Source organism: Spermophilus citellus (genome assembly GCF_964194105.1).
Source record: "Spermophilus citellus genome assembly, chromosome: 7".
NCBI classification, from domain to species: Eukaryota; Metazoa; Chordata; class Mammalia; order Rodentia; family Sciuridae; genus Spermophilus; species Spermophilus citellus.
Genome location: NC_138188.1, coordinates 104,967,586 through 104,994,955, shown reverse-complemented (window position 1 = coordinate 104,994,955; position 27,370 = coordinate 104,967,586). Strand labels below are relative to the sequence as shown.

Below are 27,370 nucleotides of genomic sequence, written 5' to 3'. Positions count from 1 at the left end.
ACTTTACACAGAAATACCCATGAGTCATGGCCTCTTATTGTACAGAGTATGCACTGGCTCAGGTTATTACTCCATTTACCTACTTATCCTTGAGAAGATGTAACATGTAATGGTTCAGCACTCTGACCTTGAAGCTAGAGAATCCTTGGGTTTAAATCCTAGTGCTGCCCGCACTGTCCATGCAGTCTTGGGGAAGTTACTTAAAATCTCTGGCCTGTTTCACAATCTATAAAATGGGATTAATACAAAGTATATACCCCACAGATTAGTCATGAGAATCAAATAAGCTGCTTCATGTAAAGCAGTTAAAAGTGAGTTTGGCCCATAGCCTGTTAGCTACTCCCATTCTGTAGCATCTCTACTAATAAGAACTCCAAAAGCCATTGGATGTGGGTGTATGAGAGAGCGAGCCATAGTATATGGAATTCTCCTGCCTCTTTGATTTGCTCTCTCCAGGAGTTTAAGTATCTGTCTCCTTCTTTGTTAATCAAAGTTTTCAACTCTCCAGATATAATTATGTCAAACTTACCATAAGTGGCATATTTGTTGCTCAGTTTAAGTTTTGTAGGTTTTCCACATCTGGAACAATGGGACAAAATGGGTTAAAAAGAAAACTGGCATGGTGGCACATAACTGTAATCCCAGCAACTCACAAATTTAAGGCAGGAGGATCACAAGTTCAAAGCTAGCCCAGGTAATTTAGTAGCCCCTGTCTCAAAATAAGATTTAAAAATACTGATCTTGTTGTTCATGGTAGAGTGCTTGCTTAGCATGGTCCAGGCCCTGGGTGTGATCCCTAGCACCACAAAAAATAAATAAATAGAAAATGGGATATTTATCTCAGGGGACATTTTGATGTTCAATATTTATATAAGAAATGTTTCTTCAACTGAGCCAGTCTTTTACTGAAACTTCTATGTAGTGTTTCCTCTGTAAGACCACAACTCTGTCCTTCCTCTAGGGAGAGGATTTCACCTCCATTGAGCATCTCCTATAGACCATGGGACAAAAGCCAGCATAGGTTCTCCCTGAGGCAGTAAATGAAGGGAAGAAACCAGAATGAAAAGAGGGAGAAAGACAAAAGGAGAGGCATAAAACTTCTCTGGGGTTTTTCCACATAGAATTCTCTCTCCTGGGTTTCTCCTTACGTGTGGAGGTGACCACCAGATGTGATAGATGGCCATTTTCATATAGTCTTGCTGTAATCCCCACAGCCTGTTAGCTGGTAATACGTCTTCAATTTTGATTTTGGAAAATAAAGAAACAGGGCCCCTTGTTTTAACTGTCTCAAAATAAATACCAGCTACTCTTAAAGACAGAGTAGAAAGTATTCTGGAGCAGGCGGGGATATGTCCCTTCAAGAACCAAGACTATACCTTCTAGTGCTTTGTATACAAACCTGGAGTCTTAATGGAAAGGCCCTGCCAGGGTGCAGCCAGTCCTGCCTCCAGCCTCCGGTGCCCACACCTCTCATCCCCAGGCCCTGGGTGATTCTCTTTGTTCTCCTCTTCATCTTTCTCCTCTTCCTTGGCTGCCCTTTTCTTTCTCATCTTCCTCTTCCTGCCTTTATAGAGAGGTCATCCTGCAGTGTCTGGGCTGCATTAGGAGCTGCCAAAATACCTGTGAACCACCATGTTCACATTTATATAGAGATAGAATTGCACAAAACCTTGACACTCTAGTTTGCATTAATCATCTGGGACAAAGTATATTTTCTCGAGATCCGCTCAGAAGAGCAAAGTGGAAGGTCTCACAGATCTGTTCTCGATCACTGAATTTATGCCAGTGATTAAGTCCTGAGCCTGTCCCCAAGGAGCTTTCAATTCAGTAGGATGCCAGATAGGGACACAGGCTCAGAGTGGTCTAAGTGAACAGTGTGTGAGCACAGAGCTGAGCATAGGAAGTCCTCCCAGAGGAATTGGCTGTCAAACTGAGCTCTGAAAAATGACTAGTACTTAGCCAGACAGCAGGTAGAGAGAAAAAGCCATATCTTATTTAATTCTTACAACCCGTTAAGTAGTTATTGCAATCTTAATTTTATCCATGAGGAAATAAATCGTGGCTCAGAGAATTCAATTAGTTACCCCAAATCAACTGCCTAGTAAGTGGCCTACTTAAAATTCCAAGATAAAAGCTCAGTGATTTAGGGCCACTGTACCTTATTTCTGAAAGTGACTTTGAAAATAAACCAAAAACTCTTGCTAGTAACATGGACTCAGGACTGTACTGGCCTTCAGGTTACATCAGTTGTTAAATGGCTTGAGTGCCGTGATTGAGAGTCAGGCCTGGTCATTCTGGCCGCATGGATGTTGGTCCTCTCCATTTGGACTCACCTTTAGCTACTTCTCTAATGTATACTGGAGAGTAGTTGTTATGTCAGAGCATTTGCAACTAATGGTCAGTGACTCAGTGGATGTTTTAAGGCAGTTTCTTTGTTCTTCAGATGTATCCACAACTGTTTCACATTAAATAAGGCCAAATTGCAAAATGGCTCTAAAACTCCAGCCTAATTATTGAAAGTGTGATTGTAGACATTGTTTACTGCACATGTGTACAGTCAGCCCCACTCACCAGTGGAGGGGGTGAGTGGGGCTGACTCTGTCCTGCACTGGGCTCAGCAAGCCACATGCCCGAGTACAGGGCTTATCTGTCCAATCAGAGGAAAGGAGCCCCTTTTTCGAACCGATGTGCATAGCTCCTCAAACATTGAGTCATGTGATGCTTGCTGGACTCTAATGACCCTTTCTACAACTGTGTATTTTATAAACTGATATCATTCATAGTGTTGGGGCTTCCATCAAAAGTCTGTTCTTGGGGCTTGGGTTGTGGCTCAGTGGTAGAGCGCTTGCCTAGCCTGTGTGAGGCGCTAGGTTCGATTCTCAGCACCACATATAAATAAATAAGATAAATCCATTGATAACTAAAAAATATTTTTAAAAAAAAGAAAGAAAAAAGAAAAAGCCTGCTCTTGGTATTTGTGACTCTTCTTTGTGGATAAGCCAAGATGATACAAATGGAAATTTTAAAATTGTGTTCTTTTGGCCCCACAGTGTGCTACTCTTGGCTGTTGCTCAGCTCAGTCTAGTTTGAGAACTGTGATTCCCCAGGAATGAAGAAAAGAGTTTCCAGCTCCCCTCTGATTTCTGGATTAGCAGAACTTCCCTTAGCACATAACTGAATTCCAGCCCCTGGGAAGAAATGTCTTAGACAGAGTGAACCCCCAGCCTGGAGCCTGCCGGAGGTTGTGTCATGTGTTTGCATTAGTTGAACAAAAAGTGAGCAAGCTTTCCGGCCTGGCCTCCCCTCCTCCCTGCTAGCCTTTCTGCTGGGAGAGGCCGGTTAACGTCTAGACAGTGTCTACTTGGCACTGTGCCTTTCTAGCACAATCTGCACAGAGCTGCTGCTCTGACTTTGCCTCTGCTGCTCTGACTTTGATTGCTTCTCCTCACTCATTTTCCTAGTTTTCTTGGTCAACCTTCAACTGTCTCAGAGGACTGGCATGAGGAAGTAGGAGAGGGAATTGATGAGCCTGCCAGGATTCAGCTGCCTTGAGATGTTCAGAGTCAAGAAGCAAGAGCAGTGTTGGCTGATGCCAGGGCTGAGATTAGATCCCTGATGGGAGCTGGCTTAAAACCGTTACTACTTATTGGCCAGAGAAGGACTGGGGCAAATAGCCCAGGGCAGGAGCAGCACCCCCAGCTACAAGCCTCATGTCATGCCGACTTGGGCAAGTCACCTGATCCCCTGTCTCAAAATAAAGGGTTAGAGTGGGTCTGAAACACAGCTTAGAAATCCTGCCCATCTGAAAGAAGGCAGACATTCTAGGCTATTTTGTCAGAATATATTACTTAATGGAATTAGGATATTTGATTAGCTCTTGTTTTAAATTACAGCCTAGGATGTAATAGTTGGAAAGAGAGGCTGGCCCAGGAATGAGAAAACAGAATGAATGAAAGCAGGTGGCCCTTGGGGTCCCTTACTTCCTCTGCGTGTACTGAGTGCAGTATAAACAGTACAGCATGTGGCACCTGAACACCAGGAATCCCAAATGCTGTTTACACTACAGAAGGAATCACTTGATTTTCCACTTCAAAAGCCAGCTGCACAACACTGGGCAAGACGTGAGGGATGCTGGGTCCCCCTGGGTTGAGTGAAGAGTCTTTAAAAAATAAAAAAGACAACCCAAAATCCAAAGTGTGCAATTCAAGATTTATTGAGCTTATTCAAAAAACAAAAGTTCCTTCCAACTTCAAATGTTCATGTTTTGTTTTAAAAATAATGATGCATTATTGCAAACACCTTACAAAAATAGCTGTCTGAAAGTACTGGGTGAACTGTAATTTTGTTTTCTGGAATCCTCCTGGCTTCTTACCATGTTGCCTGACCAGGGTCTCCTACATGGTCTTCTGAACAGGTATTAATAAAGTTCCTGTCTTGGTCCTCCCCTGGCCCTGATTTCCAAATCAGTTATAAGCTCTAATTACTATGCATGAGAACTGGTCTTGGCTTCTGATATCCACAGTTTAAATCAAGTAACTTGCTGGGGTGAACTCAGTAAGGAAGCAGAAACCAATACAGATGTTTTAGTCTTGTTGAACTGTTTGGTAGTTGCCTATGCTCCTGTTCCCAAATTCCACTAGATAATCCCAGGGTGCTAAATTGTGCCAACCATTGTTCCTGAATGGGAGTGGGGGGAACCCAGTGTTGCATTTGTCTTTCCTAATAAGGGTATTTGTACAGATTAGAATTGATTCAAATTGGCTGTGTCCCAGAGTAGACTCTACCTGTGTGTGCATGTGTACAAGAGAACGTACACACGCACTCACCCACACTGACTTAATCTTCACTGCTTGGAGAACTGGGCCATCTACCTATCTCTTCTCTAGTGGGATGTCCTTCAAGACAAATTCCTAAGGACACTAGTGAGGAGAAGCACATGTATTATTAAATTTCTTTTAACTGTTCTATTTTAATTTAGTTTTGTTTATGTGTGATTTCTGTTAGACTTCCTGGATATCTTCCTAAGTGTAGACACACAGACCAGTACTTATTTTTATGATTTTTAAGTTTGACTGTTAGTGAACTTAAAATGTATATTATTCATTTATTTATTTCTACCTCATTTTAAAAATAAAAACTATGTTTTCCCTCTTAAATCCCATGGTCAGACTCTCTTATTAGTCCTGTAAGGATCAGGCTAATTAAGTATATTTTCAGGAAGAAGGACCAAAGTTTGTGGCATAACATTTGTGACAGAGAAAAAGGAAATGGATGGGGAACTCCAAGACAGTCCTAAGGAATTCCTGATTGCTCTCACAGGGTACTTGGCTCATTGAAACTTTAGTGTGAAATTGGTACATATGGAACTTCTATAGGAGCAGAAATAATCTAATCTAATCTAATCTAATAAAACAGAAATACAGATAGATGCCCCTCAGAGCACAGCACAGACTCAGACATACCCAAGTGCACTTTACTGCCAGAGTCCCAGTCTGCAGGGCCTAGGGTAGCTTCCTGTGGCTTCTTGGTAGCTCAGCCCAATTCACAAAAGCTACTTTGAGATAGAGGCAAGTGTATGAATACCATTCATTCACAAATGGTCAGAATACTGGCTCTCTTCTCTGAGGGCATCTTCACCCTGAATCTTTGCTATATGCTATAATTATGATATTCTAATTGGTGGGATGTTGGCTGCAAACAGAAGCAGAAAATTTGCCTGGTTCTAAGAACCTTTCAGGAATGTGTCCATTTGTGCTTGCTCCTCTCTCCTCTAGTCTTTCCCCCTTGGTGTTTTCTGTTTTCTTTCCTTTTTTATCCTGTGTGGCCACGGCCTTGACCTTGCCCACAGCTGCATACAGAAAAGCAGATTTCCTGGTTTAGGTATTTAAGGGTAAAGCCTTCATTTTGTGCATTACTTGGTGTCTGCAAGAAGAGTAATTTTCTGAGTATTAAACAGAAGAGTAATTTTCTACTTGGCATCAAAAACTGGATAATGATCAAAGAAAACCCGAGCATGAGGAACACTCCAGGTGTGAGCTCGCTTTGGGTTTCTCAGTTTCCTTTCTTGGAGGATAGGCCTAGGAGAGGAGTGAGACTGGGAAGTGTTGAATAGAGGCCAGTCAAGCCTTTGCTAAAGGTTGAGTATAATACATCCAGTAGTCACTGCAGACTTGTTTCTTAATAAAATTCCCTAAACTACTCATGGGCCATGTTGTTTAAAGGACAGTAACAAAGTTAGCAGCTTTCTCAGAACAGAACAATTGAAAAAGTTTTCATGTTCATTTTCTACCAAGGGATGTGTATAACTTAATCTGGATAAGATATACAAAAGTTGAATTACCATACCACCTATAGGCTCTTGGGTATCAAACTCAAGTATCCAAAGTTGAGGGTTGTTGTTCTGTTTATGCCCCATTTTAGGTGCTTTTCCCCCATTATCTCAATTACATTTTCCCCCCATTTTTGCTGGTACATTATAGTTGTACATACTGACAGGATTTGTTGTTCCATACTTGTACATCTACACGATACATAACATAACTTTATAATTTGGTTTTGGTAATTTTTTAAAATACAAAAATAAAGAAACCATGATGTGATATAAAATCCTCTAGGAACAACCAATGCTTAAGGTTCTTAACCCTACTGTGTTGGTCATTTTACAGCTTAGAACATCTCATTTTCCCTTGAAATTCCCCTTAGACATTTGATCAAACAGAAAGCTCTTTATTTCCTGCCTACTGAATTACAGTGTGGCTTAGAGAGAAGCCAGCTTCCTCCCCAGTGGCTGTGTCAGTTGGCTGATTGGGTTATTTTTCCAGGTAACGCTATCATTTTGCCCAGTATACATGACATTGTCATTGACCATAATTACTCATGTTACACTGTCCAAGGATGTAAAGACCTTCTCATTCCCTGGTGACTTGTTTAACCCCAGGAAAAAGTCTTCTCTCTGCCTGTGCTAGTAAGAGTGGTGAAATGAGTGTGTCTGTGCCTCTGTGTGTATGTGCATGTGTGTTTGGCTGTTAGCTAGCTGAGTGCTGTTTTAGGCTCTAGACGGCCAGTCTATGGGTTCAGATGCGAAAGTAGCCACATTCAGAACATCATGCTGTTCTCTTTAAAGGAAAAGCATAAATTAGGGATTTCTAAGGCTGAGAGTATTCAAAACATGAGTGATCACAAAGTGGTTCTTGCCCTAGAAATGGGTGAAATTAATAGGAGGCAGGAAAATAGCACTGATGAGGACTGGTAGGAGGGAGGCCCTAATGCAGGTAGGAAACTCACTGTTAATTGTAGCAAGTTAAGCAAATGCAGATGAGATGGTAAAGTTAAGAACGATTGATCTTTATCTTAAATGCTTCTTGAGAAAATACTCGAGTGAACACTGCTGAAGGGTATGAGCTGAAAAGATATATAACTGTTTGCAAAGTGAATACTATATGATTTATAAGTAAACTCACAAGAGAAATGATAATGTAAAGGCTGTAAATTAGAATAGCACCAATATATAGTCTGTCACCAGGAAGATGATGTATACAAAGAGCTCAGTTAATGGTAGTTACCATTCTTCTTGTTATTGCTTGAGTTCCAGGCAACAGTAGAACTACAGGAGAGAATAAAGAACCTGGACTGGTGTTGTGTATTGAGTGGTATTCATGTACATGCTGGGTTAAATGTTTTTTTCTGCAGGACTTTTCAGAGCCTTATAATATTCATGTGCATTATTTTTGACTCTCTGGGAGGAAAGTTCAGTAAGCAATGTTTCCCAACCATTTCACCATGGAACACGTTTAAAAATATAAATATTTCAATTCTGATCTTCTGTGTACCAGTAAGGACAGATTCCATAAGCAGAGTCTATTTACATCTGATCCTAGGCCTTGCTGAGCTCACTTCCTGAACTAATCCCATTTCATCATTTCATCAGGCATGTGGTTCATCCAGAGCCCAAGGCCATCCTGAGAGGAGAGACTTCTGGGCCTGACTTCAGTTTAGGCCATCAGCATGACTCTGTCCATACCTGCCTACAGACTGTTGGGTATCAAACTCAAGTATCCAGGATTTCTTCTTTGACATTTCACTTTCCCTTCCCATACCCCAGTCCCTCAGCAAGTCTTGTGGGCATTAGTCTTAGCTATGTCATCTCTCCATTGACTGCTGTCTGTCTCCATTACCAATACTCTAGTCCAAGCCACCATCGTGTCAGGCTGTTGCAGTAGCACCCTAGCTGTGTTTCCTTTTTCCCTCTTGTCTGTCTGCTGTCTGTTTCTCTACACAATGGCCTGGGTAGTCTTGTAAAACACATCTGTTCCCTGGGTAAAACCCTCCCATGTTCCCTGTTGCACTAAGGATGAAGTACCACCTTCTCGGTACCTATGAGGCCCTGCATGCTCTGGTCCTTGTCAGCTTCTCCCAGCTAACCCCACACGTCTCTCCCCAGCAGACCTCAAGCCACAGCCACACTGGTGTTTTCTCTTTTCTTGGAACATAACAAATTCTACCCTGCTTCGGAATCTTTGCACTTTTCTTCTCTCTGTGACTGCTGTCATGCTTCGGGGTTCAGCTCAAGAGCATTCCCTGACTACTCAACCTATAAAGATGCCTTGCTCCAAGATTTCTTCCATTTGTACTGTTTCCCTCCAAACTTTGCATAGTTTGCAGTGAACTTGGTTTTTTGTTTGTTTTTCACTGTTTTCTCTCTAGAATATATACTCCTTCAAAACAAAGGCCTTGTCTGTCTTCTTCACCCATAGGTCCCCAGCACCCAGAACCTAGAACTGTGCGTAGTAAATATCTGTTGAATCAATTCACAGGCTAAATGGATTAATAATGAAGTCAGATGTCTCATATGAGAAGATGTGTAGTGTCCTATGCTTGCAGTCCATGTATCCTAGTCATCAATCTGTATGCCGGATTCTGCAGTTATAATGTATACTTGGGAAGATGGGTGACAACACTAGACTGTCAACATTTTGTTTAACCTTGGATATGGTAGTAATGCTGGGCTTACTTAATCAGATACCTGAATCTTAATTCTTTCAGGTCTAGGTGAAATTGAATTTAAGATGGGGTTAATGGAGCCAGGCACAATGGTGCATGCTTGTAATCCCAGTGACTTGGGAAGCTGGAGGATAGCAAGTTCAAGGCCAGCCTCAGCAACTTAACAAGGCCCTCAGCAATTTAGTGAGACTTGCCTCAAAATAAAAAGGACTGGGGTTATAGTTCAGTGGTAAAACACTCCTGGGTCATATCCCCCATACAGAGAGAGAGAGAGAGAGAGACAGACAGACAGACAGAAAAGGCAAGTTGAATGGTAAATATTTTTATTCTTCCCTTCCATGATCAGCAATTCTGATAAAACTGGGCACCATTCCCAGAGGGAAAATGTCCTAAGGAATACAAAGTAAAGCATTAAATTTTGTCGATGGTGATTCTTTGCCCAGAGCCACAACTCACTTTGTCTAATGACCTTTCCATTTGCTGAGAACTTTATTTTTTTGAATCCTTTCTGTTCTTGCTGTCTTTCCCGTGTCATTTTAATAGCAACTATGGTGTCTCCAATGTGGGTAAGGAAAAAAAAAAAGACATTTAATGTTGCTGAATTCATTCAATCAAATCTCAGAGAAATAACTTATTCCTGGGTAAGTTCCACAGTATAAAACAGTGATCAGTTTGGGGTAGAGTCCCTGGGAGCATACCACCCCACTCACCTGCCACATTAACTCTCCAAACTTTCTCACACTTCACCCATAGACCAAGTTCCCTGATTTACTTACTACAGCACATTGCTCCACTTTTCAGTGGAGTTGGGGGTCTCCATGGATAACCAAAAGTAATTAAATATGTGGCATTTCTCCAGTATTTAGTTAGTTTAAAAAAAAGGATAGCAGTTTGAGAACTCTGTCACATAGTACTTGGGAGTAATTTTTCCACAAATGATAATCTGTTCATAGCAATTAAACTAGTAGATTTGGGTATAGAGTTTTCTGTTGCCCTTTTGAACAGAAAAGGAGGCCTTTGTGCATTGTTGGTACAGCTTGAGGGTCTCATGTGATTTTAATCTCTTCAAAAATAGGGGGTTTTGCTGCAGTGGAACAGAATACTTGGCAGTTGCTTATTGGTGGGCTTCCTGTCAGCTAAAGCCTGATTGGCCTGTACAACTAGGTCTTGTAGCTTCTTCCCCAACACCCCCGCCCCCAGCTATAACATAACATCCCAAGGGCTCCAAGCAAAGAATGCATGGCAGGAATGTCTCAGGAAGAATAGAATGTGCATGTTTTCATTGACTTGAATCTCAAGGCACTAAATGTGAATGTGTAATGTTGAAAGCTGGCAGCAAGAGAGTTAAAGCAGCCGAACCAAGAAAATGGGGGGAAAAAAACCAAGTTTTTGAGAAAATACAGCCACCTCATTGCCAAATTAATCCATGGATATTTCTGCCAATAAATAAATAAATAAATAAAGTTAAGAGGTAGCTCAAATATGTTCGGTTTAATTAACCCTTTGTCCTAGTTTCTAAGTTAACCCATGAAAAGTCGTAAAGGCAGGAAATGGAAAACACTTTTATCTTATAGAGACCAGAAGGTTGAAGTGTCTTGTCTGTATAGTTTCTGATAATGCCTGTTCCTTCAGTTATGTACACCACTTCTATGTCATTCCAAGTGAAAGAAAGTCTTACTCTTTCTACGCAAACTCTCCTTCTCTGATTCAGATCAGAACAGGACTCACTGTTTAGAGCTGTTGAGCAGTCCAATTAAGATGTGCCCTAAGTGTAATTGGATTCCAAAGACTAGGTATGAAAAAATGTATAAACTCTATCAATAATACTGATTGCATGTTGAATAGTAATATTTTGGACATATTTGCTTAAATTATTAAAATTAACCTATTTATTTTTATTTTTAAAAACGTGGCTACTAGGAAATTTTAACTTCTTTATGAGACTGACATTCTGTTCCTGATGGATTGAGCAGTGCTAGACTGTTGTCATTTAACCATGCATTGCTGTTAGCCACACTTTGTCTTGCATTGTCTCTGTTAGATCATGGTGTTCTGTTACTTGAAAATTCATGTCTTTACATCCCCATCTCCTCACCTAAACTATAAGCTGTTAGAGACACAGACAGGGTTTTATTTGTCCTTGAGCCCCCAGCTTATGGCATGTTTGGTATTTTATTGTTTGATTGTTCTGTCTATTGCTTACTTGTTCAAAAGTGAGTTTAAGTGATAAGGAAATGTAGATTAATCTCTGTTTGGAGTGTTGCTTTTTTCCAAAGGAACTGATTTTGTTTAGTTCCTAATTTGTTCCGGAAGATTACTGTTTCTCTAATTGGGCTATTAACATCCAGGGGGCTTGCAGAGGGTGCCAGAACTTCCTGACAACCAGCAAAGAGCCCAGCAAAGAGCACAGGTCTTAAAATTGATGCCTACAGATCTCAAGGAACTTCTTTCTGTTCCCCTAGAAAGCTTGGGGAAGTTCCAAATTCAGTGAAAATTTGCACCCCCCTTTCCAGGACCCATGTGGATATAGGTGAGGTAAATAAGTCATGTTGCTCAGTGGCTTCCAACCGTAAACCAAGGCACAGAAGCGGCCACCACCAGCCATGGCTGCCAGTAGTAACTGTCAGGAACTCCCACTTGATGACTGGATTCCCGAAGTCTCCAAGAAAACACTAGAAGATGCACCCTGGGTGGGCCTGGCCCTTTAAACATCCTACAATTTTGTGGCTGAACCGTATGCTCATAATATCTAGGCTGGCTCTATTATGCCTAAAATACAGTCATTTCTGCTGGTCTCCTGGGAGTGTCTGACCTTCCTCTGCCTTTCCTGACCACAGGATCCCTGATCCACTGGTTTTGGTTCCTTTGTTAAGGAATGTGCAAAAATGGCACCTCTGTATTCAGAGGCAGATTTATTAAGTGTCACTGCTCAGAATGAGCTCACTCCACTGACCACTTTACCACCATAAATGACTCACAGAGAACCATGTCCCTTTGGTGACAATGTGTGAAATGAATGTTTTTCTCTTTAGAGGAATAATCAAAAGGATTTATGATGATCAAAATCTAGATGCAAAGGTGCTCCCGTGTGCCCAGATTCCCTAGCTTCCCAGCAGCAGATGCCCTGAAAATTCTCATGTGACTGTTGAATCAAAAGAGATTAAGGTTATAGGAGGTAGCCCATGCTGCATTGGGTTTCTAATTTCTAGCATTTTGGTTTGGGGTTTTGGTTTGTGGGTATCTAAACATGTATTTCCCACTGAAAAATCAGTCCCAAAATCTATGGCTGGGTTTCTGGGAACCCATATTCATTAGGTTAGAATTCTACTCTATAAAATAAAAATAACAAAATAACAATTATTCCTAATTAATAAGGTGACCAGGTGTCCGTTTATGCCTTTTTTCCAAGTGTATCTATTTAAAAGTTTCCCTTTTACTTCCAAATGCCCAAGTTTGGATGATAAAATATATGGCTGAAGGCAACAATCACACATCTCTACCTCCTCTGTAGTACCATCCTTGCAGAAGAGCTGGGCTCCATGGTGATACAGAAATAATGCTTGCAGCCTCCCAAACCTTCAGACTCAGATTCAGAAAGCCCCTGGAAGCAGGAATTGCCCAGATAATGAGATCATCTGCACAAACTCTCCTCCCAAGAGTTCCTGAATTCCTTCCTCTGGATGCTGCAGAAGGGAGCCCTTGATTTGCATTTGGAATTGCTCCAGGTGTAGAATGCGGAATGAGGAGGAACTAGACAGAGAGGGTCCGGGAGAGCCTGGAAATGGGCAATCTGGAGGAACCAGCCATGAAGCCTGAGTGTGAGGGGTACCACCTGCCGCTGGCGTTTCCTTGGAGGACTGTTCCTGGGGCTGCAGGTTTCCTCCCCTCTTTTCTCCTGGCCAGCTGTTGCCATGGCAACACAGTGTCTGAGAACTTCTAATTACATCTGTCTGCTTCTCCTAGAACCCTACGGAGCCACACATATGGAGACTTCATTTAGCCTGTAGTTTCTTGCTGAATTTTAACCCCTTCTGCATCCTTGGGCTAGAGAATAATTGCCGGGATTCTGGAAACTTGACAGCTGCTTTGCAGCCATATTGCCCCCAAAGATTCGAACTTTGGAGAGTCGCTCTGCTCTACTGGGTCTCCCAGCTCCATTTTGTTCCAGTAATCCTGACTACACCCCCACACCCCCTGCTAAGCTCCTGACATTCTGTCAGAGGGCCTCAATCCTGTTTGGGCATCACAGTTCCTTGAATGTGCGGATCCCTGGGGAAATACCTTACCTAGGCACAGCTAAGGCCTTGCCTTGCCCTCACAATCCACTTTTCAGTGTATTCCAGCTCCTCGAAAGGTCAGCCTAATGGATAGGGAAGGGCTTGGCCCAGAAGGTTCTGGGAGTGGAGGTGGGTGGAGCAAGGCAAGAAGCTTCTTTTCTGGTCGGAGGAGACTGACCAACCTGCCACCCTCAATCTCATAGGACAATGTAGGCTCTGAGTCCGGAGTAGAGTTCACAGAAAATAGCTGCCTTGGATAATAACCCCATTTTCACTGTTTCTCTTGCCCTTTTCTCACTTCTCTTCATCTCTGCTTTCCCCATGTGTAGGTCACCAAGGAGTCAGGCTGCTCTTTGGCTTTCCAGCCCTATACCCTAAAAGTCCCACCCAGTTTTTGTCTTATTCTGAGTTACCTCACATCCCACATTACCCTATCTTTTTCACTTTCTTTCCTTCCATCGAATTCACATTCTTTCAACATGTCTCAGCTAGGTTATATATTAACTGGACAAAGAAAATGCTTGAAAGCCATTTCAGTCCCCTATTGGCCCCTGTTCACCTCATCAACATCCCCCCCCACACACCCCCAATATATCTTTCTGTGGGTCTAAGACAGTCTCAAATTAGTGAATTCCAGGCTGAATAGTTATGATCTGGCAGGGAAGGGTGGGGTCCTTAAGTTCTTCAGAAAGGCCCGTACTGGGAGGGAGCAGCCTTAGGAGAAAAGCAGACAGGGGCATCTTGCCTTCCTGTCCCCACCCCAATTCCCAGGGAAGTGTGGCTCAGTTGGCTCTTTTGTGCTTTCAACAAAGGCTGATTGAGTGGCACAGGATGCTGTACTAGGACCTACAGAAGGACTCTTAAAATAATAGTCTTTGTCCTTATAGGTTAGCTGGAAAGACAGAATGTGACAATCAATTCAATTTTTTAAGTGATCAAAATGAGTTCATATAAAGAAAATCAAAGGTCAGAAAACAAAGGAGGAGTTCATACCAACCTAAAAAAAATAGCCAGGATGGAATGGTGTAACTATAACCTTGAAGGACAGGGAGAATTCAGGCAAGCCAGACTATAAATCAGACTTCCCAGATGGTAACATTAGTTTTTTTTATTTGATCTTGTGGGACATTCTCTGCCCATGTGAAGGTTAAAGAAGCATCTAACAATACCTCATAGTGGTGACATTTTCAAAGGGTAATGAGTTCTCATTTCCAGATCTAGAAACTCAGGAGCCCTATACCCTTTACTTATTTTCTGCTTGCAACTTAAGTCTGCAGTGGCTACCTGCTCAGCTTGCAGACACCTCCCACAGTTCTCCATAGCCAGAGGCCCTGAGAAGTAGAGAGTTTTTGAAGATGAGGCCAAGGACTTTGAGGTCACATAAACAATGAAGTCACCCAGGAGAGAGGCAAAAGACTCAAGGAGCCATATGTTGAACAACTTGTTGAATGCACCCAAGGAGATGCTGGTAGATAACAGTGTCAGGAAGCCAACTCAGTGCTAGGTCAATGGAGGACAGTAGCTTTGCTTTCAAGGTAGGAGCCATGTGCAAATTGCAGTAATGGAAAGGAGCCACAGATGTGGTGGAGGGGAAGCTGCCTAAGTTCTCTGAAACAGTGGACTCCTTTCCTAGCAGGGCAAAATGGATGGAACAGAGAACTAGATTCCTCTGAGATCTGTCCATTTCTCATCTGCCTTCCACCACATAAAGGCCCTAATTCCTGCATTCCACTCAGAATTCTAAAGAATGAATCCTAATTGTTTCTCGGCATGGGAAGCACGGGGAGGTGGAGGGTTGACTTGCATGGGATGGAGTGCTTGGAACATGCAGGGATGTTGGTCCAGATGTGTCAGGCTGCAGGGGGCACTTCTAAAACTGGCTGTCTGGAATTCTCCCATAGCTGCCCTAGAGCCTTCTCCCCCTCTGAGTTGAGAGTATTGGGATGTAGGTGTTGGGATTTTTTTTTTTTAACTTTTGATCAGCCATTTTCCTTGAACTACATGTGGAAATAATTAGAGCATGAATGCTGAGTAAATGTGAGCTCTGGCAGCCCCAGACATACTTCAGTGACAGGTTCTTGGCAGGAATGGAGACTTGTGAATCTCCTGTGAATTTCCTTTAGGGATTCTCTCCTTTCTTTTCTTCCCTTTTTTCATGCAAGGCAAACACAAGTCAAATAAAACTTTAGCTCACCACGAGTGAAATCAGACCACTCAATTGGGGTCCAGTTACTGCTTCCCTGATTTCCTCTGCCGGAATCCAGGAGGGAATAAAAAGGCATTGTTTATGAATGTCCGTGGACTATAAGAACCAACTTTAATTCCCCCAGCAAAGCCCTTGAAACACCATCAAGAGCTCTGTAGGTAACCAGTCTTTGTTTTTGCAGCGCTGGGGATTGAACACAAGAGTCTCGCTTATGCTAGGCAAGCAACTATCACTGAACTACATCTCCTGCCCCATGAATTCAAAGCAGTGTGAGGAACTTAGTTAACATCTACAAACTCTGCATTTTAGAGATGGGAAAACTGAGGCTCCAGCTTTCCATAAGTCACACTTCAGTGGAGGTTTAAGAGCTTTCTTTCTTTCTTTCTTTTTTTCTAACTATCTTTTTTTTTTTTTGGCTGTTTCATCCCAATGTTCACCAGTTTATTTCTCATGCAGTAGTGCAATGGTATTCATCATCCAGTCATTCATTCCTTGGAGCTCTCTAGACTAACTAGTCTTCTAGGTTTCTGAGTGTTCCTCCTCTTCTTTCTTGGCTTCTGTGCCTTGAGCCCTCATTCAGTTGTACAAGCTGTTAACTGCCCAAGGAGGTAAGTGCCTGAAATCCAACCGGCACTCTGCTTACCAAACCTTCTAACTTCGCCTGGTGCCCCATTTTTTTCTGGTTTGTACGGAGAACCCCTGTGAACTACAGGCAGTCTGTTCTCCTGCGCACACACACACACACACACACACACACACACACACACATACACATTCATTCTCTCTCTCTCTCTATTTGGGGGGGGGGGTATTTTTAACTTGGAATTGAACCCAGTGGTGCTCTATCACTGAGCTACATCCCCAGCCCTTTTTATTTTTTATTTTGGGACAGGATCTTATTAAGTTGCTGAGTCTCACTAAATTGACCAGGCTGACCTTGAACTTGTGATCCTCCTACCACAGCCTCCTAAGTTGCTGGGTATACAGGGGTAAATGCCCAATTCCTGCTCTCTCTGTGCTGTCTGCTCATCCTTTCCCTTCCTCTGCCCAGCTGCCCTCAGCCTTCTATCCACCATTTGCTTCTAAGCTCATTTGTTCCTTCGTCCCCATTTCTCATTCCTATACAGATGATATCTGGATGTGCATCTTTGGCCTTTATTTTCAACTGTCGTTGGGATGTGTCCCCATAGACTCATTCATACCTGACTCATTCCCGCCTGCCCCTCCCTCACTTGACCCTTTCCAAGACTCCATCTCTTACAGACACTCCTCTAAACCTCTAGGGAAGGAGTCAAAGATCTTGAGCCAATTTGGATTTTTCAGTCTGAAAAGGCAAACACAGAGTCCATGTGACAGATTCTGTAAAATAAGAAGATAGTTAAGGTAAACAGCATTGTCCCTTTTGAAATTTGAACACAGCAATCTGTAGTAGGCACATAGTACATTATCATATAATGAGTAGATAATGTCAGGAGCATGTCGTATCCCATAAGATGTGATAGAGCTGGACCTGGAAATTAATACAAAGGAGAATTTTTATAAATTTTCTTTTGAGACAGGGCCTTGTTAAGTTGTGCAGACTGTCCCCAAATTTGCCATCCTCCTGCCTCAGCCTCCTAAATTGCTGGGATTACAGAGACATGCACCATTACACGAAGCAGACTTAAATAATTCTTAGTTGGCAAGTCCACAATGGGTGATTTGTACCTCAAAGTTAATCCTTCTGGTGTGATGCATCCCTTATTTTGATGTTGTGGAGCCTAGCCATGCTTTCCCAGAAGCACCATGAGTGTTGCTGTCACTGGCCACTGACAGACTAACTTGAATGGACCCCAAGTGACATTTTTAATTTTTAAATGTTTTCGCTTAGGTTAACTTCAGTTACTTTACATAAACAAACAAGAGTCCAAATTTATATGGCTAAGTTGCCAAATCAAGAACCCTGTGCATGCCAGGCTAAAATGACACTTTAATGTGTGGAGACCACCGGAAGCTGCTGAAATATTTTAAGCCAGTGTGTGACCTCACAGAATCAGCAAGGAGGACAAACGGAGGAAGGCAAAACTGATGCAAAGAGTCTGGTTTTAAAATGCTTTTTAAATATCCAATTGAGAGAAAGATTTAGGCAAGCTTCTTCATGTTTTTCTCTGTACTTGCTGATTAGGTCAGATCTGCCCGAGTTTTGATCTATTCATTCATTTATACAAAGAAGAAAGAAAGGCATAGCTGATTCCTGCAGGGGCTACAGACTCATGCCACTACCCTTACTTCTCTGCCATGCATTCTATTCAAAATTGTAACTGCTGCCATTAACTCCCCAACACTCCAGACCATCCTCTCCTGTTTTATTGTTCTCCATATCACATATCACCACCTCGCATAGCTGTTTCTCTCACTAAAATTGAAGTTTTTCGAGGATGGGTATGTCTGTCTGTTTTATTTACTGCTGTCTCCTCTGGGTTCAAGTAGCACCTGGCAGTCAGAGAATCCTTAAGAAATACACAGGGCTGCTGGGTTTGATGAATACCTCTGTTATCCCAGAGATTTAGGAGACTGAGGCAGGAGGATTACAAGTTCAAGGCTAGCCTGGGTAACTTAGTGACAGGTAACTTCACTTGTCTCAAAACTAACTAACTAAATAAATACGAGCCATGGCTGTGGCTCATTGTTAGAGGAGATTGCTTAGCATGCAAGAGGCCTTGAGTTCGATCCCCAACACTACAAAACAAAACTCTTCACTGGCTTACTAGTACTTCACTTCTGTCAACAAGTACAGATTCTTAGCATGTTATTCCAGGTGAGCCCTTTACAACAGTCTTTGTCCCACCCTTTCCCCAATGTTCTTCAAATCTGAGCCATCCTTGGCTCCTTGAGCAAGACCTGGGCTTTCCTGGTTCTGGGCCTCTGCATCCACATTACCGCACTCTGGCCCTGCTCCTGCGGCTCCATCTGGTAAACCGCTCAGCCTGTAGAGGCTTCCTTCCCACAGCACCAGCACCTCATCACTCAACTCTGTGGTGCCACAGATTATTTGGGCTTGTGCCTGCAGTGTCCCAGTGAGCTACAAACCTGACTGACCGTCAGAACCACCCCACAGTTTGTTTTCTTGCTAGAATCCAGGGCCCCACCCTAGACCTACAAAATCAGTCTCTGGAGGAGGAACCAGGGAATCTGTATTTTATAAAATTACTGGAGTAGATCAGACAGGGTTTAGGGGTGGGAATGAGGTCTTTGGCAGCTCAAAGACCACATCTTTCTGAAGCCTTCCAAGCCAGCCTCTAGTTTCTTTTTATTTTTAGACAGATTTATTAAAAATATCGTTATCAATGAAATTTTAATACATTGAAAATATACAACTTGATGTTTTGGTATTTGTGTCCATTGTGAAACTATCACTCTAATCGAACTAATTGACACAATTTATTACCTCTACATACTTACCATTGTATGTGTAGAAGATGTAACTATTCTCTTAGCAGATTAGAAGTACCCATGTTAACTGTACTATCATAGATACTTCTGGTTTGCTAAGAAAATAGAATTTCTTATTTTGCATAATTGAAACTTTGTATCCCCAAATGACATTTAATGTAAAAACTGTTAATTGAGCATTTTCTCAGACAGGACCCATAGTGGGTCTGTGGGAAAGCCAAGGATGGAAGGCCTTTAGAATCTACTTAAGGTAAACTATCTGTGCATAAAATATTCAATAAGGCTGAAACACACTGAAGGCCCAAAAGCCATTGTTAGAAAGATATTGTTTATGAATAAAATAATAGGGCAAGTGGAGACTTGGATTTACCATGAAGCTAATTAAGCATCAGTTTTAGTTCTTTTACTTGCAAGGCCTCTTGCAGGGCCTTGTGCCCAATTTTGCATTCAAAGTTATGTGCTTTTTTTTTTTTCCTTACAGAGGGCCCCCAAATTGTTTAAGCTTCAGGCCTCACAAAACCTGGACCTTGAGTTGAGGGATTGGTTGTGAATACATTTAAGGGAGGGGCCCTTATGGTAGGGTTGGCACAAATGCAGTGTCTACTGCCAAGTGCATCAGAACTACTGCTAAAATCATTACACCTCTTTCCGCCTCTTTCCCTAGCTTATGCAGGATGCACGAACACATTCCTTTTTCAAGAAAAAGAGAGAAATTGAGCAAGTCACGTGGCGCTCCAGCTAGATTCCCAGGGTCTGAAGCAATTTTACTCTTTCTTCTTGGCTTTCTCTGGCTTTATTACAGAGTTCCACTCCAGACCAGCTCTCTGGAAGCAGCCAGCATCCCACCCTAAGCACCACACCCCAGGGCCCCTGCCCCCACTCTCTCCAGTTCTGTGAATTCCTTTGTCCCCAGCTCCATAGTACTCTGTGTTTCTGAGGGGCCCTGATGTTCCTGTGAAGTTTCCATGACGAATTCTGGCAAAGCAAGGGGAGCTTTTCTCACGGCAACAAAGCCGCTCTGTCACAGTATAGTGGCAAGTGGAGCCAGAATTCCACCATTCCACCTTGGCAAAGTCAGGGCCTCTTTTTTTTTTTTCCTTTTAAATAAAGTGGAAAGGAGGAAGAGGTTGGAGGGGGCAGAGCCGACCCAGTTCATGTTAGTGAAATGACGGTATATTAAACTGACAGTTTTATGGCTTTGCTTTTATAAGCTTCCTCTCCTGCCAAAACATACTGTTCTTCTAGAAATTGTTTGACTTCAGAATACTTTCTTTTGAACATTCAAAGTATATTTTATGCTCAGACCTAATGCTGGTTGGTCCAGAGACTCAGACACATGATCACCTCCACTGGTGATTTTGAAAATAATTTGCTTTTCCATTTGCTTGCAAAAATAATTACCTTTTTGTAAGACTTTGGATTCAAGATGATACCTTTCCTGGTTTTGAATCAAGAGCAGTTTAGTGGAAAGAAACTGGTGTTAAAGTCTGGAGGCCTAGGACTAGGACCTGGCTCTGCACTCTGCAGCTGTGAGATCTTGGACCAGTCACTTATGACTGTGAACCTCAGCTTTGTTTACATCACAGGATCTTAAATCTGGAAGAGCCTCCTGCCTGCCTATATTAAAAGGGCTTGAGAGTCAAAAATGGTAGTAACAAACACATATTCATCAAAATTGCTGAATAATTATAAAGTATTATTATTTCCATGTAATAGCTGACAGTTGCTCAGAGAGAGTATTTTTCTGGTAAAAGAAATATTCCTGATCAATCTTTTACCAAAGGGAATCTGCAATGTGAAATTAACCTTAACCAAATCCTCAGAGCCCTGTTTTAACACATACCATGAAAACAACAGGGATGCAAGTCAGAAATGAAAGCATAAAGCTAGAACAACCTGAGAGTTCTCTGTTTGGGAGGCAAATATTTTGTTGATTTTTATCACTATATCTGGGTGCCCACACTTACAGAATATAACCCCTGCCCCCATGTAACCCATTGAATTCATGGATAAATTCAGACTTAGGTGCCTGTTAATGCTGTTATATAAATGGATCTGCCTGTAGCCTCATGCCCTAGAGAACATGCATGTGCCCAAGTGATTATCTATACATAGGTGATATTCTTCTCCAGTATTGGGACCCAATTCCAAAAATTATTATGGCGGTAAACCAAATAGTTCTGTTTCATTCATAAGAAGTGCATTGCACCCTGTGCCAGCCTTTGTAGCTGTCCCCTCCCCCCATGGTTCCCTGCCTCAACCATACTTCATACAGGAACTTCGAGGTTTAGGTCAGGTCAACCTGTGTTCTGTTTCTGATCTCTTTCACTAGTTATGTGGCCTCCATATGTCACAGATTTTCTGCATCTGTTACATGGGATTAAGGTGGTAAGGACAGAATACCGCTCAGTTGTAGGTGCTGTGGTTAACATCAGGTGGGGTCTTATGAGTTTGTCATTCCTGACTAGACTGCTGCCTTAGACCTACCAGGTTGCTCTGATTCTCTCCATCCAGGCTGCCTTGCCCTTTAAACTAGAATTTCAGAATCGGAAAGACTCGATACAAATTCACATTCCAAAACGTCACATTCATCATGTCATCTACTAGACCCAAACCTTCTGAAGGCCATTGCATGGGATCCACAGAAAGATCCTCAGATCAGCTGTTGAAACCCACACCACTCACCACCTCCCCTGCTGCCCCGCTTCATCATTGCTGTCTTCCTCACTTCTTTTCTGTCTCTCTCACCGTGACACTCCTCACCATGCAGCCATCACTGCCCATGAGCCTTTTCATTCAGTTTTTTTCCCAACTCAGGGTGTTTTTCTCTCTGACTCAGAATTGGTCACTCAACAGATTAGTAAGGCCACCTTCCACCTTAAGAAACATTCTGGGAGCCTTAGGGATGCACCTGACACTTTTGCTCCCATAGAAGATGGTGCTTGCAGAAGGGTTTTCAGTGGCACAAAGATGTGACCACTCTGGAGAAAAATTTCTTCGTTCTTGATTTTTTTTTTTTCTGCATTGAAGCCTGCCTGTGAACTGTGGAGGGCTTTGAGGGCTGCAGGGAAGACATTCCTTCCTAAATTGGCAGATTCTCCTGCCTACTCTTGTAGGGTGTCTATCCTGTTTCCTCATCTCCTGCACCACTTTTCACTGGGAAAACAGCTGGGCAGAGCTGCAGGAGCCAAGACTACTTCTGCATTGCGGCTCTGGGCTGTGGAAGACAAAGAGAGAGATTGCCACCTATTGACAGACGTGTCACCTGCAAAGAGGAATGGTTGTATAACTGGTGGCCTCCCTCATTGCTGCAAACAGGACTCCGGGGTTGTTAGGCCCATTGCTTTTTTCCATTCCATCAGCCCTCCTTCTTTCAGTATTACTATTCCACTGTAAGCAAGGACAAGTAAGAATGGGGTCATGACAGCTGAAGGTGACAATGACAGCATCTCAGTGGGAAAACTGAAAATAAATTACCCATTGTAGTAGAAGCCATTTTCTGTTGTGCAGCAGACACTCTGCAGCATGCAATATGTCTTATTCAGTCCTCACAACAACCCTCTAAGAATCTGTATTTCCATTTTATACATGAGGAAACTGAGGTTTAAAGAGAGTACCTTGCCCATGACCATGGCAAGAAAGGAACAGAGGTGGGATGTCGAGCTCCTCGACACTTTCTCCTTATGCCTATTAATTACACAGTTTATATGCCCATTTAGTTTCCTTAACCTTAAGTCATCTGGACATGAAATAAGTCTAATATATACTAAATCATTTAGCAGGTATTTTATAAAGAGAAGGTATGTATAAATAGAAGCTTGGTTATCTATTATCTGGAGATCTGGTTTGAATCCTAGCTCCTCTCATTTCTAACTTTGGGACTTTGGGCAAGTTATTTGACCATTCTGATCTTCAATGTCCTCATGTATAAAATGGATAATAATAATATACATGTTCTTGCAGGGTTGTCCACACAGTAAGATGAAGTTTTATAAAAAAAATTCTTTGTAAATTTTAACTGTACTATTCAAGGGTGAGTCAAAGATATTGTCTCCGAATGGATTTTTGAAACTATTTTTGAAAAATGACTTGTACTGAATTCAATTTATAAGGATAAACTTTTGTTTTTAATCCTCACTAAAAACAACATATGATAAAAGGAGGCCCTGTAAGGGTCATCTGCTATTCTGCAGTCCTCTGTAAGATATTCCCATTAATCACACTTTGCATGGGCAGCTAGCTTTACTGTGATGCACTTCCAAATATATTATCTCATTTCATCTTCATAGTATTTACTCCTATTTTACACATGAAGCTCAAAAAATTAAAGTGGCTAGTTAGGGATGTGCAACAAGCCAGAAGAGGTTTGTGGGTGTTTGCTTGTGGAACTATGTGCAGGTGTGTCCTTGAGTGCAGGCAATGTGTCTGAGCATGCTTTTTGTGTGTCTGAAGCACATGGGACACACCCACAGGGATTGGTACATCTAATGAAAGGGAGGGGGTGGGGAGAAGGGTATCCTGAGATTGTTTTTTTGTTGATGGTGGTTTTTTAACACTGATCAACAATAGCTTTTTCCTATTCCTTTTCAATATTGCATTACATTCCCAGGCAGAGTTCTCAGAAGAGGGCCCTGTCTGGAGAATAGGCTTGATTTTATCAGCATTCCATGTTTAGAAACAACAGCTCCCTGGTCCACCTACTCCTCTGGGAATTACTTCCTCTTTTCTTCCTTGCTTGCCAGCTTTATTGGATTTGCCTTAGCAACATCCAAAAAAGAATTGGTTTAGCAACAGCATGTGAACCAATGAAATGTGAGCATGCAAATTACTTCTAGACCAATAGGAGACCTCTCCAAGACTGTCAAGCCCCCAAGGTGGGGGGGGTGCTGGGGGGGGGGCGCGGAGAACAACCAGGAGTTTGCAGAGCAGCCTCAGGGTGGCAGCAAACCAACTGGATTGGCCATGGGTCCCCAGCTTTCAAGCCTCTACTTTGTTTTCTTGCTTTTTTTTAATTCATAAATATAACATATTTACCAGCTATAAAAGCCTTACTGTGGCCTGCAATATGGACTCTTGCCTTTACCACAGCTAGCCCTGTGACCCCAGCATGCCACCTGCCATCTTTATTGTCACAATCAGTGCCAACCCATTGGCCTTTGGTGACTGCCAGCCTAGCCAGTCAGGAAGAAGGGCTGAAGAAATTTCATTCTCTTTAGTTTAATCACCTCTACTGCTGAGCTGAGTAGTGAGTGAGGTGGAGTTGGCTTTCTGCCACCAATGAATGGGAGGGAAGGAATGTGCCACCAACAGATTAGCTCCTGTCAGTACCCATATTTCCAGGTGGCATAGACTGAGGCTGTTCCCTGCTTTGTCAGTTCTACCATATACATCTGATTGGGACTCCTGACCAGCAAGGGGCTTGAGGGGAGTTCTCTCTTTTGGGTGATTTGGCCCTCATATTCCTGAAGCCAAAGCAGACACTTATAGGGGACAAATATCAAATAACTCCATATTTCCATGGTTTAGCCATCTTTCTTTGTCTTTGAGATGATGTTGTATTTGACACCACCTGATGAGGTTTTAGACTATGAGATGTTCATATTTCTTTCCAGTGTTCCTATCACTACCTGGCATAGTCTTTTCATCCTTTAAGAATCACTTGAGATGTCAAATCTTCAGAAAGTCCTATTTGATTCTTGCATTCCTCTGCTACCCTCCAGCTCCATGGGACCCCTATTATTGTACTTTCATTAATATATATATATGAATATATATATATATATATATATATATATATATATATATTCATTTCTAAATGTCTCTCCATGAGAGTCATAGAGCTTCTTGAGAAAAAGGATTGTCCTTTGTATCTCCAGCCCTAAATGTAGTGTTGACATATAATAGGTGCTGGATAATCATTTTCTAAAGAAAGAAAGCATGAAAGAAAGTAATTCTTACTCTTGGAGAAATAATCTTAGGGACTCAGAGATACCTGAGCCTAGGCCCAAGCAGTGCCAGGGAGTATGGTGCTGACTGTGGAGGATCAACTTTTGGCTGATCAAAACCCTTTAGCACCATGAGTTGCAATAACAGACCAAAGTCCGAGCTTGAAAGATAATCACCACCATTGGCTGATCCTGTGATAGGCTTATCTCAGTAACATGGTTTCCTTTATTTGTCTTCTAGGAAGAACTAAGAAGCAAATCCAAAATCTGTGCCAATGTGTTCTGTGGAGCCGGCAGGGAATGTGCCGTCACAGAGAAGGGAGAGCCCACATGCCTCTGCATTGAGGTAGGTGCTTATGTCAGGAGCAGAATGACGGTGGCCAAGACCCGTGTGGCTGCCTTGCTGGAGCTGCCAATAAGCAGAGCAGTGCCAACAATTTCATTATCTTTATAAAAGTACACCTTGTCTACGTAAAAGGCATGTAGTATTTTTCCCCAGGGTTGAAAATCTGATGCATAGTTTTTAATATAGAAGTTTTTCTTATAAAAATATGTTTAGTTACATAAGAGCTTTTTAATTAAAAAATTGGCAATTGCTGGGTCCAATGGCACATACCTGTAATCCCAGCAGCTGGGGAAGCTGAGGCAGGAGTCTTGCAAGTTCAAAGCCAGCCTCAGTAACTTAGCCAATCCCTGAGCAACTTAGGGAGACCCTGTCTCAAAACAAACAATAAAGAAAACAAGCTAGGAATGTGTCTTAGGGCTTAGTGGTTAAGCAACTCTGGGTTCAACCCTGGAAACAAACAAACAAAAAGCAATTATTTTATTTAAGCCAAATAGTATAAACATTTATTCAGACATAAAATTAATAATCTTTCCTCAAAACTGTCCAATCCCATTAGTCTGAGATAACTGCTATTATCAGTTTTGTATTTATTGTTCCAGGGGTTTTTTTTTTGTGTGTGTGCTAATATAAACCTGTGTTTCCCCCTATTTTATGCAAAAATGAAATTACAATCCTTATAGATAAAAAGATATGTAATTTATATCTTGCACTCATCAATATATCATGGACAGCATTTCAGAACAGAACATTTTTAACTCCTTTTAAAACTGATGCATAATATTTATTAATATAAAAGAACTAGGTTTATTAAATTATTTTTTCACAGATGGCCACGTAAGTGGTTCTTTGAGTTGCTTATCACCACAAACAAAAACATTCCTGTACAAATTTCCTTTCATGCTTCTCCCTTTGTTTCTGTAGGATCAAGCCACCAAGGCTCTAGGTCAAAAGATGTGCCAAGGTTTTTAAAATAGTGAACAGAAATGCGGGTTTTGCAATTTTGTTTTTAGATGACATCTAAAAAGCAAAGTGAGCCTTTGAAAGATAGTCAAGATTCTAGTAAATTCTCACTTCCAAGGTAGACATAAATACCTTGGATATGTGCTTTTTTTTCCTTCCTCTGTCAAACCAACCTAAAACCTGGCAACACAAATAACTATATCAAATAACTATATCAACTTAGTCCCCAGATTCAGGACCCTGATCCATTGCTGCAGAAAAACAAGTTTCCCAACTTGGAAACCTAAAAACCTGATCCTACTGAGGATCCTTTTGCTGTGAGAGGTCATCAATAGAAGTATACTGACTACAAAGTGATGGCATAAGCCCTGACTTAGGATCTGGAAGCCTCACATCTAGTCTCAGCTCAGCCACATATAGTTGTGTGGTTTTGAGTGAGTGAACTAATTCCCACCGGATGCCATAAAGATAGTTTATATGTTTGTTTTCATCGACTCTTTCTTGTTATGGTCCCTTTATCAGGTCTAGGCTGAATTTGCTTTCCCCTTCTTCCTTTCTCCCTTCAAGAAACACAAAAGTCTGAAGAAACCAAGCTTGACTGTGGTCTTGGCAAACCTTGATGGTGATCTTTGTCAGCTGGCAAAGCTGAACCTCGTTGCCAGATGAACCTTATTCCATATTCCTGTCCATAAGGATTTACTGTAGTCCCAACCCCAGCCTCACAACAGAGGTTGTGAAACTAGGAGGAAAACAAAGTGGTCCCCAAATACTAACAAAACAAGAGATCCCTATGATTAGTCTCTAAAAGAACTGAAATGTATGTGTGTGTGTGTGTGTGTGTGTGTGTGTGTGTGTGTGTGTGTTTCCCTACCCATCAATCTCCATATTCCCAGCTCTGGCTGTTTTGGGTCATAAATTTTTGGAATTTTGAAAGATCTTAGATCTTCCAAAGATATTGAATGACTTTTTCCAAAGTAACAAAAAAATCCAGATTCCTGACTCCCAATAAAATGTCCTTTCTGTTAATTCATTAATTAATCTGAGACTGGGTAATTTATAAATAATAGGAATTTAATTCTCACAGTTCTTGAGGCTGTGAAGTCCAGGATCAAATCATAAGTTGGTTTGAAGTCAGTGAGGACCTGGTCTCTACTTCCAAGGTGGCACTTTGAACATCCTCATCTTGAACATCCTCACCTAGCAA

General features: G+C 41.9%; 1 protein-coding gene across 1 annotated transcript in view; it reads left to right on the top strand.

The window, feature by feature from the left end:
* Window positions 1–27,370, top strand: part of FSTL1 (follistatin like 1) — a 55,050-nt gene that overhangs the window by 8,523 nt on the left and 19,157 nt on the right. Inside the window, exon 3 of the mRNA XM_081301750.1 lies at window positions 25,102–25,206. Within this exon, the coding sequence (XP_081157876.1) occupies window positions 25,102–25,206 (105 nt within the window). The remainder of the gene's footprint in view (window positions 1–25,101; window positions 25,207–27,370) is intronic.